The sequence below is a fragment of the Pipistrellus kuhlii genome, unplaced genomic scaffold (assembly GCF_014108245.1).
Source record: "Pipistrellus kuhlii isolate mPipKuh1 unplaced genomic scaffold, mPipKuh1.p scaffold_m20_p_1, whole genome shotgun sequence".
In the NCBI taxonomy this organism is placed as follows: domain Eukaryota; kingdom Metazoa; phylum Chordata; class Mammalia; order Chiroptera; family Vespertilionidae; genus Pipistrellus; species Pipistrellus kuhlii.
Window position 1 is genome coordinate 31,784,337 of NW_023425404.1, and position 12,541 is coordinate 31,796,877.

The 12,541-nt window shown below is 45.7% G+C and overlaps 1 protein-coding gene across 1 annotated transcript in view; it reads right to left on the reverse strand.

The window, feature by feature from the left end:
• IQCH (IQ motif containing H) overlaps positions 1-12,541 on the reverse strand; it is a 197,268-nt gene that overhangs the window by 17,321 nt on the left and 167,406 nt on the right. The window contains exons 18-19 of the mRNA XM_036437981.2: positions 10,194-10,361; positions 548-670 (exon numbers count right to left, since the gene is read on the reverse strand). Of these exons, the coding sequence (XP_036293874.1) occupies positions 548-670; positions 10,194-10,361 (291 nt within the window). The remainder of the gene's footprint in view (positions 1-547; positions 671-10,193; positions 10,362-12,541) is intronic.

Here is a 12,541-nt window from a genome sequence, read left to right on the forward strand (position 1 = left end):
GTTTCCCCAAAAATAAGACAGTGTCTTATACTAATTTTTGCTCCCAAAGATGTGCTAGGTCTTATTTTTCCATGAAGAAGAATACGGTACACATTTATTGTTAAATGAAAATAAATTTATTACCTGTATACGATACGGTAGTATGGTAGTTGTCAACACAAACCAGACAAACTGTGAATCCTACAGTATCAAAAATTTACTCATTTATTCAATGACAATCATGTCATCATCTTCTGGAACATCATCATAACAATCCAATTCCTGAATTTCCTGGTGAATTTCTTGTGACTCCATTTCTTTCAGAATCAGTGGACCAAATCTCTCATGGTTAGCCTGGGGGGCCTTATTTTCGGGGGGGATGCCTTATATTTCACTCAGAAGGAAACCTGTAAGTAGGTCTTATTTTCGGAGGATGTCTTATTTTCGGGGAAACACGGTAGTGTTTACAGAAGACCTGTTTGAAGGGGCCCCAGATTATTAGCTGCCTGGATGGTCTACAGGCCTGTATTTATTTGGTCTAGCCTGGGCCAGCTGTCACCCTTCATACCTCAATGTTATAGCCGATGCCGTGGGCCTTACACATCTGGAGAAACACATAGTGGAAAATCAGCGACATATTGCTGTGCCTCAGCTGGGTGGTCATCACTGCGTAGCGACTGGTTGCCTTCGACTGGAAAAGACCGCAACTGAATGTAAGACTCTTCACAAAATATTTAAATAAGCGTTTGATCATAGAATAGTTGTAGATCAACAGACAAGTTACGAAGAGAATACGGAGAGTTCCTATTTACCCCATGTTCAGCACCCCCATCCCCCTTTGTTAACATCTTACATTGATGTGGTAAGTTTGTCATAATGAAGAAACCAAATTGCTACATTACTATTAAGTCCACACTATATTTTGATTTTATTAGTTTCCCCCTAATTCACTCCCCTCCTCTTTTTTATGTTCCAGAATCCCATCCAGGCGACGGCATTGTATTGGGTAGTCGTACTACTTAAGTTCTTCTGTACTGGAACCGTTTTTCAGGCTTTCCTTGTTTTTGATGATCTGGACAGTTTTGAGGAGCACTGTTTAGGTCACATAGAACACCCCTCACTTTGGGTTTGCCCGATGTTTCTCATGATTAGAATGGGGTAATGTGTTTTTGAGAGGAAGACCACATGGGGAAGCTGCCCTGCTCATCACCTTCAATCCAGGGAACTGAGGAGGCATCTTGATATCTGGCTCAGGTGCTTTTGGCCAGGTTTCCCGTGTAAGTAGCCTTCCCCCCTTTATATACTTTTCTCTTCAGTACAAGTCACCCAGCACAGTTAGCTCCTTGACAGCACCGATGCTACAATTGTTATTTCAACTGCTTTCTTTGGGAAATGGAAAATCTTTATTTTGTCTGCCTATCAGTGGGAGCTACCCCAAAGAGACTGATTCCAGTAGGCCTAAAGTATTTCAGTTTGTAATAGTTCCTAAATTTTTTTTAAAATTTAATATGTACAAAAGAAAGTATTGGGACCTGGGAGTTCTGTAGCATGTCCTTCGTGACTTGATATTTGCCTTTGACAATCAATTATATTTGTCCCTGGATAACTGGAAACGTAGAGAATGGCAAACAGGGCCACGGCCAACCTTTGGGCATAGAAAATGAGGGCTCTCAGCCCAGATTTTGAACTTTGGGGCCCCTCAAGTGCTGGGCAACCAGGTGCCTGCCCTAGTGCAGTACTTGGAATAGAAGGAAAAAGAGATGCTATTGATCCCCAGAGGGCTGCAAAGTTCATGAGACATGATACTATCTATTGTGCTGCTTCACACTCTCTGTGTCTCTGGGATCACATGTGGAACTGAGGCTGACTGAGTGCCCAGCTGAGACTGACCATCACACACACACACACACACACACACACATTTCATGTTCACTTTTTGAGACATATTTCCCCCACATATTATGTCCCTTCAACATTGACGTAAAGTATTATATCTGATGGTCACATCATCTGTATTATTAATTAAGCTTGCTCTTCCCACGTGTAAGCTGAGTCCACATTTATAAAAATGTTAGGCTCCCAGGCTCATCATGCGCCTTGGTTTGTGTGCCTCCACTAGTATTGTCCCATTTACAATCATTGGGAATTTCCTTTTTGTAAGAGAAACATCTCTTTGAGCCTCGTGTGTCTCACATCTGTATTTGCTGTCACCTGGCCTATCAGGAGTTGTCTCCCTGGGTGTCCCCCTCACATGACCAGAGGCTTCCTGAGGGCAGGCACTGTTTGGTTTCTGAATCCCAAGGCTGGGCATGTTGTGAGCACAAAACAGAAAATCCATGTTTTTTGTATGAAAGAAAAAATAGATAAATAAAATAAAATAGCTGGATAGCACTTCCCTCTGACTTAGGACCTCAAAGGAAACTTGTGGTTAATGAGTGCTTGGTGGCAGAAGCAGGCAATTCAGAAAGCACAGAGGTTAGTCACACCATCCCTAGGGAGTGACAGCTCAGGGCAGCCACTCTAGTCCTTGGCCTCAGGGGACATCTTTGGGAAGAGCATGTATTTCTGGTGGACTTGTCAGGAATTATTGGTGGGATTTCCAGCTATAAGAAGTTCTGACTCAGCTGTTGGGTCAAGGGGGAAGAGCCTGGTCCCCAGGCCTGTTCGCCCTGCCATGCCCCACCATGCCATGCTGTTGCCTGTACCACCAAGGCCCAGAAGCCTAAGCTTTTGTATATGGACGTGAACTGTAAATACTCTGGAATTCCATTGTGGTTACTGAGCATGTAATTGCATGGTAATTACCACGAATTCACAAGATAATTCCAAGGTTATTTTTGTCTTCTAAACTTGTCTTATGCCGCCATAGTATATAAACCAGCAAATACGAGATCAGGCCCCAGTTAGCGAGGAAGAGAGGTGGGTAGGCATCTGGTAGCGGGATCCAGCTCAGTGCTATTTACCTTGGCTCTACACTATGCACAAAAGAGCTCAGTGTCCAGTGTAGGTTTCTGGACAGCAAGTAGGGACAGGTTTCTTCCTCTCTGCAGACATAGACTGCAATCCCTCTCCTCCTAGATCTTGACTTGTGAGTCATAAAGAATCTGAAAGCAAAGCCAGGATATTTGGTATATGTCTCCGAGCTGCCTCTTGTTTTTCATTACCATCACCATCCTAGTCCAGACTTTTTTTGGTTGGAGAGCTGTTCTCCTTCCTCCGTAGGAGGTGGGGATATCCTGTAGTGGAATGTTACATGGAGTCAGACTGACTGAGGTCCACAACTGGATTAAGCCACTTGCTATATGTGTGATCTTGAATTTGGATGATTAAGTAAGCATCTAGCACAGCTCCTGGCACCTGATAGATGGTAGCTATTATTTGTGTTGCTGTTTCTTTGAAAGCATCTACGAGGCCTGGAACATTTTGGACCTACTCTGAACGTCATTTTCCAGGCGGGTCCTTTCCTCGCTGGTCCCTGGGATTCTGAGCACTACCACCAGACTGAATGTTTCCTGAACCCAGCATGGTCAATGCTCAGACCTCTCCAATGTCTCCTCCTTGCCTTTAAGATGCAGTCCACGTACTTGGCTGGGTGGACACTCTCCCCAACTTGTTCAGTGGATCGCTCTCACCACTTCTCTCACTCCCCACTTCCCAGATTCTCTGCCTCAGCCCAGCAGGTCTACTGCCATCTCCTAACAGACCACGGGCTCTCTTTGTTTCTGCTCTTTCTCCTGGAGGAGGTCTCCCTCTCCTCACCACTCAGTGGCTGTCTTAGTATTTAGGGATGGACTGAGTTCTATGTTGTTAATAAGGTATTCCCTGCCCACTCCCTCACCCCATCCTCCCCAGTCCACAGTTTATCCCAAGAACTTTAGCCGCTCAAATAGCATTTAAGTGAGGGCTTAGGTTTCTCCTTGTGTATGTGCTATTTCATTCCAATTCCTCAAGTACAGGAGTTTGTAAAATGTCTTTGTATCCCTACTGCTCGGTGAAATTCCTGGCATATATTAAGTGCTTAATAATTGTGTAATTATAACGCTAATAAAGATGAACACACATGACACCCCTATATTTTTTAAGACTTAACCAGCTCTGTGGTTTCTATAGAAAAAAGGTGTGTGATCTGGGGCTGTCTTTTATCCAGCCTGATAGCACAGGGGACAGTGTAGTCGTGAGGTTTGGATGAGTACGTAAGGACCGTGGAACAGTGTCTGGCACAGAGTAAGCACTCAAAACATGTTAGCTTTTTGCTGTGGCCAGTGTGACTCAGTTGGTTAAGTATCATCCCATGTACCAAAAGATCACCAGTTTGATTCCTGGTCAGGGCACATACCCAGGTTTCAGGTTCAATCTCCAGGGGGCACATAGGGGAGGCAGTTGATCAATGTTTCTCATATCAGTGCTTTTCTCTTTCCCTCTCCACTGCTCTCTCTAAAAAAAAAAAATCAATATTTTATAAAATAATATGCTTATAAAAATGTTAGTTCATTATTATTTTTTAATTAAAACAATTTCATAAATAAGGGAAATTATCCTATGTACTAAAAGCCTAATATGCTAAGTGTCTAGTCAGCCATTCAACCAATCAAAGTGTAATATGCTAATGATATGCTCAGGCCGCTCAACTGCTTGCTATGACATGCACTGATCACTAGGGGGCAAATACTTCGACTGGTAGGTTCACTTGCTGCTGGGGTCCGGCAGGTCAGGACTGAGCGAGATGGGCCGGACATGGCCTGGAGCCCTCTTGCGTCTCTCCCTGGCCTGATCGTGCACTGGTGGGGTCCTTTAGCCTGGCCTGCATCCTCTCGCAATCCCCTAACACAGGCCCTAACGTCTGACAGGCCTGGGTTTAAACCTTGGCTTCCACACTTGCTTAGCATCTCTTAACCTTGGTCTTCTGATCTAAAAACAAGCATAATAATAGCACCCCCTAATATGTGGGTTCTATAAGGATTCATATAAAGCACTTAAAGTACCCAGAATAAGGTCAGGCTTGACACATTCTGGACATTCTAATTGTATTATTATTATTATTATTATTATTATTATTATTATTTTAAATATATTTTATTGATTTTTTACAGAGAGGAGGAGAGAGGGATAGAGAGCTAGAAACGTCGATGAGAAAGAAACATCGACCACCTGCCTCTTGCACACCCCCTACTGGGGATGTGCCCACAACCAATGTACATGCCCCTGACTGGAATCGAACCCAGGACCTTTCAGTCTGCAGACCGACGCTCTACCACTGAGCCAAACCGGTTTTGGCTCTAATTGTATTATTATATGCATTATAGTTATCTGCTGACCTACCTGTGTTCCCTAATAAAGTTGGAGCTCTTTGCTACTCATCCTTATAGTCTCTGGGCTTAGTAGAGTGTCTGACACCAAGTAGTTATTGACTAAATACTTACTGAATTCACTTCTAATTGATTTTTGCTGAAAGTATAACTGATAGCTAAGGTAATGGCTGATGAGGACTTAGGTGTAAAGAGCGGCTACAGAGTTTGGACAATGAGGGTACAGTCCTTGGACTAATGAAAGGGCACGGTCCTCCCATTGCCGTGTGTAAGTTCCAGCTTAGAGGGCAGAGTCCTCCCAGCACAATTACAGCCAACAGCCATCTATAGCTGTAAGCTTGAACCTGTGGTCCGAACACACGGCCCCACGTGCCTGAGTGATGTGGGCTTGATAGAGTTCAGGTGCATGTCATTGAGTAGGATCGAAACCCACAAGAATGTTGTAAACATCTTGACCACGCCCTTACTTTGCCTCGTGCCATCTGGTTATAAAATAAAGACACGGCTTATAGTCTGTTCGCTGTCTCTCCATCAGAGAAGCAGCACCCTACCCAGATCACCTTTCATTCTCTTGTCTGTCTTTTCTCAATCCTTCACCACCCCCTCTCAGGCTCACTGAACCTGGCTGAGGTGGCTCGGCACACTTAGGATGTGGCCTGTCACGACATTATTACTCTTTCCTAAAAGATTCTGCGTGAAAAAGACCTTTGAATGGAAGGCTGGGGTATGGAGACAGGACAGGTCTCCCCACCCCCAGCACTCCACTGTCCACAAGGCTGCCTGGGCCTGTCTTGGTAGAGAGCCCCATTTTCTAGACCCCATAAAATCAAATCCCTCAAGAGAACTCGAGGGTCGTTTAGCCCTCCCTTATTTTACAAATGAGGAAACTGAGGCAGACAGAGGATCAGAATTCATGACCCCTGACTTCTGACCAGTGCTCTTTACTCCACGTTTCCACTGGCCACATTGGGAAGGTGTGGGAATTCCAGAGGTAAGCCTTTTCTAGTAAAACAAAGGGGAGGGAGGAAATATTGTAGAAGACAAACATTATCGGTAGAAGTCTAGTTTTATAAAACTACCTTTCTAAATCACAATCTAACAAGAACGCTTCAAGCCAAACACAGGAAGCTGGAAATATTCCTTTCCGATGGAGAATATAATTTTGCTCCCGCCACAATGTAAATCGATTTAGTTCTGAGCACCAGCACTTCAAGTGTGGAGCATATTCCATTTTTGCCATGATACTTGTTTTGACAGTGATGCATTTCAGTTGACATAGTTGAAATACTTATGTAATAAATCTCTGCCTGAAAATTAATCATGTTTATAATATTCTGAGAATTAATAACACCCATTGCTCAAATCATTAACTTAAAAAAGGAGCTTCCAAAATCTGTTCTCAGCAGTAAGGGACCACAAACAAATGAATGTTTGATAAAATAATCCAAGTAGCAGTTTAACAAGCGTAAACTTGAATGCGGCTGCAATAACACAGAACTATTGTTTAAGGGTTGGCAGAGGCTGAGGGGTTCCTATTTCAGTTACGAAGCAGGCACCCACATGCATAATGAACTGCTTTCTGAATTATTAATGTGCTGCTTATTTAGCCTCATCTGTCTAGAAGATAATGTATCCTAACTCTAATGAGTGATTGGTTTTGTATATAATTACAGAAGCAGCGGTAGTGGGGGAAATGTGTGCCTTCAAAGGAGGAATTCTAAAAATAAAGTCATCACATAAGCTTCGTGGTTGCAGCATTCTATCAAAATCAAACCCGAAGCATCGGAGAATTCATAATAAATTACAGGAGACAGAATCATTATTAACATCATAATTTAACACAAAAGGCTTTACTTAATCATTCATTACGGATCGTGTGCTGTTAAAAATGCTTATAAATGACCTGGGTTGTTTGAAGATGTTTGCAAAGATGGTCTCTTTTGGCCACTCACCAGCTGTGGTGCGGAGCCACAAAGAGAGAGGAGACGTAAAAACAGGTAGGAAAGGATAACCATTTACGCCTAGCCTAACAAAACATTGAATTAAAAGTTTCAAAGACGTTAGGTGACTTCATTTCTAACACGTGCACCTCTGGGACTCATCACGCCTTGTTTCTGAATTCCAATGGTCGTCTGGGAGGGCCCTGGGCCAAAAACCCATGTGCCTGGCCTAAAAGGGCTAAATGACAGTTCTTTGCCACCTGTTTCAGACATGGGACGACAGCTCTTTGAGTCCGGAGTTTTGCTTCCCCCATGCATAGCATGTTACTTACAGGAACCGGCCCAAAGGAAGCATTTTCCGGCCGTTAGTTCTGGATGGGCCCTCATTATGGTTTCATCTGTGTGGTTCCTTTCTCTTCAGTCTTCAAAGGGGGCTGTCAACGGACTGATCATAAACCTGGCAGCATCACAGTCTGTTCACACATGTTCAGGAAGCTTCAGTTTGACTGTCAACTGTACTGTGTGTGCAAGTGTGATGTGTCTTTTAAAAATCACCTATCACGCCCCTGGCAGGGTATGTAGCTCAGGTGGTTAGAATGTTGTCTGGATACGCCAAGGTTGTGTGTTTGATCCTGTCAGGTCACATGGAAGAACCAACCAATGAATGCATAAATAAGAAGAACAACAAATCAATGTTTCTCTCTCCCTCTTCCTCTCTCTCTAAAATCAATTAAAAAAGAAATTGTCTATCATGTATGTACATGTGCATGGGAGCATGTGTGTGAACACACATGCACAGTGGCATTAGAGTGAGAACATTCGTTTATCTTCCTAAAACCAAAAGCACTTTCAATTTACCCTACGTCAGGAAACCTGCATAGCTTTCTTCAGTGACTGTAGAGACATTTGAGTTATTGAAGATCATAATGCTTCCCTCTTGAGCGCAGGCAATTCCTAAAAGTGTTTTAAGACTCTTGATCACAGGAGAATTCCCATATGCTGCCTGTAGCTGGGATTGAAACCTATAGGCAAGATGGGGAAAATAAAAGAGAGCTTCTAATTCTAAGTACAACTTCTGCGTATGGCCTTCTGAAGCAACATACTTAAATGTAGCAAATTGTCTTTGCAAGTCTCCTGTTGAATATTAACACAGCTTCCAGCTTTATTTGAAATGTCATGGAGTTAGGCTTGCTAAGTCAGAAGGACTCAAGGTTTACTGCTGTCCTTTGCTCCAGCATTGAACTTGGGGTTCTGTAGGTCCCTTTGATTGGATGAAGGCCATAGGGGGTGTTGGACCTCAGAGCTTCTCAGCAGGTCCTGGAACCTGATTAAAACGTGTTTGCTTCTCCTCCAGAGTCCAGCTCTCCTCCTCTCCCTCTCTCTCTCTCTCTCTCCCTCTCTCTCTCTCTCTCTCTCTCTCTCTCTCTCTCTCTCTCTCTCTCTCTCTCTTTAAAATATATATATTTTATCGATTTTTTACAGAGAGGAAGGGAAAGGGATAGAGAGTTAGAAACATCAATGAGAGAGAAACATTGATCAGCTGCCTACTGCTCGCCCTCTACTGGAGATGTGCTCGCAACCAGGACACATGCCCTTGACTGGAATCGAACCTGGGACCCTTGAGTCCGCAGACTGACACTCTATCCACTGAGCCAAACCAATTAGGGCTCCACTTCTCTTCTTAATAAGCAAATAGATCAAGGGGGTTCCTGGGAACAAGGGTACCTACCCCACAGGGCAGGTGGGTTGTGGAGGAGAAAAAGGCTACTACCTTAGTCCCCCAAGACATCTGGCACCTTCTCCAGGCTAGCCTTCCAAATGTACACTGCCTTCCTGCAAGGAGGGTGACGCTGGGGACCCTGGGGGACTGTCAAACAAGGGCTTTTAAGTCCAGAGGCATCTCCGGGACCCAGAGAGGCTCAGTAGAGGCAGGAGATATTTCTCAGAAAAGTGACCTCTAGGGTAGGGGTGTCGAACTCAATCAGAGAAGGGGCCAAAATCTAAAATCCAGCCTAAATCGCGGGCCGAATGGTTTACTGAACAGTCATAAACTGTCATTGTGATGGAAACGCAGCGGAGTGCAGTGATGACAGCGCGGTGCGGGCCACATTGCAAGGCCTGGCGGGACGGATTTGGCCCGCGGGCCTTGTGTTTGACACATGTGCTCTAGGGTATCCGTGTGGGGTCCTGTTAACCACTGGAATTCCTCTTTCATCTGTTAGATATATTTGGACCTCAAGTAGAGCTTCCTAGGCAAAAAGGGTACGAAGCCCACTATTTTGAGGCAGAAGAAATCTCTGGCAGCTGTCAGAGCAGTGGTGACCAAGCCCCATCCCCTCTCATATCCCACCCACACTGAGACCCATCTGGCCTCTTGATGTTTGATCTCCTTCTCCATGACTGACCTAGCCCACTGTCCCCATGGAGACCCTTTGTCACCCAGGAACCTGAGGTTGGCAGACTCCGCCAGCCCCAGGACCTGCTGATTGACATGCGGATAGGGGTGCCCTTAGGCCTGTGGCCTGACCCCTCCAGAGGCAGGATAGGGAAGGGAGATGACAGTTTGACCAGGAGGACTTGCTAGGGAAGTTCTGCAGAATATATTGGGTCTAGAAATCTGAAGAAAAATTGGGGTTAGAAAAATCTGGGTTTTGTCCGAAGTTGCTGGTAATGGAAGCAGATGTTCTTGCCCCAGGCAGTGAGCTGAGAAGAAAACCGAGGGAAACCCCACACAGATGTAACCCTGGAACACCCCACGCTCTCCCCCTCCCACGCAGACCTTCCTCTTTCTGGAATGCCCTCTCCCCTCTCCTTTGACCTGTGCATTTATGGTCCAGACACACATTAAGTGACTTGCCTGAGGTTCTTTCCTCCCTCTAAAATGGAAGAGCCTGGCACACCGCCAGCTCAGGAAGCGGCGGCCCAGGGCTGCCGAACACAGGAGCGCCAGGCGGCTGCTGTGGCTTACCGGCATGCACAGGGGAGTAAGGTGGCTCTTCTTCTCTTTCTTGGGGGGTCGGGGGAGCACGGTAAGGGTGCTCATACTGCAATCCAGGTGGCCGTTGGTCATGTACAAGACGAGCTGAGTCAGGGCCAGCTGGTCGCTGTATGCGAGGTTGAGGCCTGTGGCCCACACCTGATTGAAACAGGAGGGTGAGTGAGATCAACCACGAGGGGGAGAAAGCCACGCCCATCAGCCCCGCCCAAACCACCGAGACCCAACTGAACCAGAGTGTGGATGTTCTTGCTTCTGTTTCTACTTCCTGCAGCGGAGGGATGGCCCCTCCAGTCTGGTTGGGATGAAAAGATTCAAGGTTCTTGCGGGGAGTTCCCCAAGGGGAAACACCTGGCTAAGACACTCTGCTCGCTATGCCCTGGGCCACGGGGCCCCTGTGGACTTGGAGTTGCCTGCGTGTTGTCTGCCATTTCTGAGATGGTCAGTGCAATGTTTTCTATGAGAAGTGAGACTGGACAGTGAGGGGATGGGCAACGAGAGGGCAGCAAAAGGGAGGGGAAGAGTGAGCAAATATGAGAAAAGGGCAGTTTGCCCTGATTTCGGGGGGGAATGTCAATGTGACATTTACGGTAAACGAGGTTGGCATGGAAGTCTTAGTTCCACCACTGCTTTACCATCAGATGCAGGAAAGTTACTTTGCCACCCCACGATGCCAGAGTATCCTCAACCAGGAAACAATGATAACACCCACCCACGCTGCATTGCAGGATTGTTAGAAGAACACCATGACCCAATAAAAATGAAAATGCTTCAAAAGTAGACATATGTAAACAGTATGTTACTGTAAGCTAGTGCTTAGTGACCGGCATTCATTCCTTGGACAGATATTTACTGAGCATCTGCTGTGTGCCACACTAGAGGTGGCAAAAGTGGGTCATGTGCCACCTCTCCCATCCCCTTGCTTGCCCTTGTTATCCTCAGGCCCACACGGAAGCCAGCGCACCCTCGAGTCCTCCTCAGTTCGATGCTCAGGGCATATTATTCTGCTAGGCACAGGGGTGTCAAAGGTAAATAGGACAAGTCCTGCGATCAAGACGGGAGCCCAGAAACATACGTAGTCAATGAATTACAGCACAATGCAGCACTCGATATTATAAAGGGGCAGAGCCAAGCGCTGTTGAGGCGGAAAGAAGGGACAGACTGTGTTTGTCTAGTGAAGTCAGGGCTGCATCATGGAGAAGGGACATTTGAGCTTTGAAAAGCAGCACAAACATGACCGCCTCCCAAGTGCCTACAACATGCCAGGTGCTTCACACCCACCTCAGATCGTTGTAACGCCCTCAACCATAGCACCCCCATGTCCCAGAGGAAGAACCAGAGGTTCAGAGAGGCACCCAGTTCCACACAGCTAGGAAGGGGTGGCGCTGGGACTTGAACCCAGTTCTGCCTGGCTTCTGGCCCACCCTCTTCCCGTTCCCTGCTGGAGGCGACGGCGTTGCTCTCGGCCCACCCGATCCTTTGCCTGTACCAGTTTCCCAGTCAAGTTAAAAGGGAAAGTCGCCGAGGATCAAAACACGTTCTTGTTTAATATAATCCACGCCACGGCAGTGTCTTGTGGAGAAAACATGAAGTATGGTATTTCTGGAGTATGCTGTAATTAGCAGTAATGCATTTTCACTGTAGGAAGTTGGAAACCAACACATTTTCAGAGGGACTTGATTAAACATTTTTCTTCCCTCTTAGAAGGCCTCCCTGTGCCCCCCACACCAACTCGGTATGGTAAGATACATAATGTGTCTGCCCTGGAGTGGACTCCTCTCAAACAAATCTAGCAGTGAGTGACTTGAGTAAGCATTGAATGTAAATGGCGTCATTATAAGGATATTAGGAGGTCAAGCTGTCAGGGCCCCTTGCTAAACTGAAGCTAATTTCAGGAGTCATATTCGCACAGCAATGCCCTTTTATAATAGCAAATAAATCACATTTGCAACAATTGTTGAAAACTAACTGCCAAGTATCTGTTGCAGCTGTAAATATCCTATTTGTCAACTTGGATATTTCCTGCTGGATGGCATACAATGCAGATCAGATGGGGACAGCCACTTCTCCTTAGCGCCAGAGAGTGAACGTGCTGTTCTCACATGTCAGGCAATATTTTCAGATCCCTCAGCTTGGTGTTTTAGTGTCCTGATCAAAGGGAAGTAAATACAGCAAATGTAATGAGTATTTATGTGAATGACATTAATGCTTTGGTGATAAGGATTTTAATGAGGTCACCCATGTAAGGGAAAGAGTGAGAACCAGGGAGTCAGAGGGCCTGCATCCAGCCCTCACAGACAGTGTAAACTTGAATGACTTAT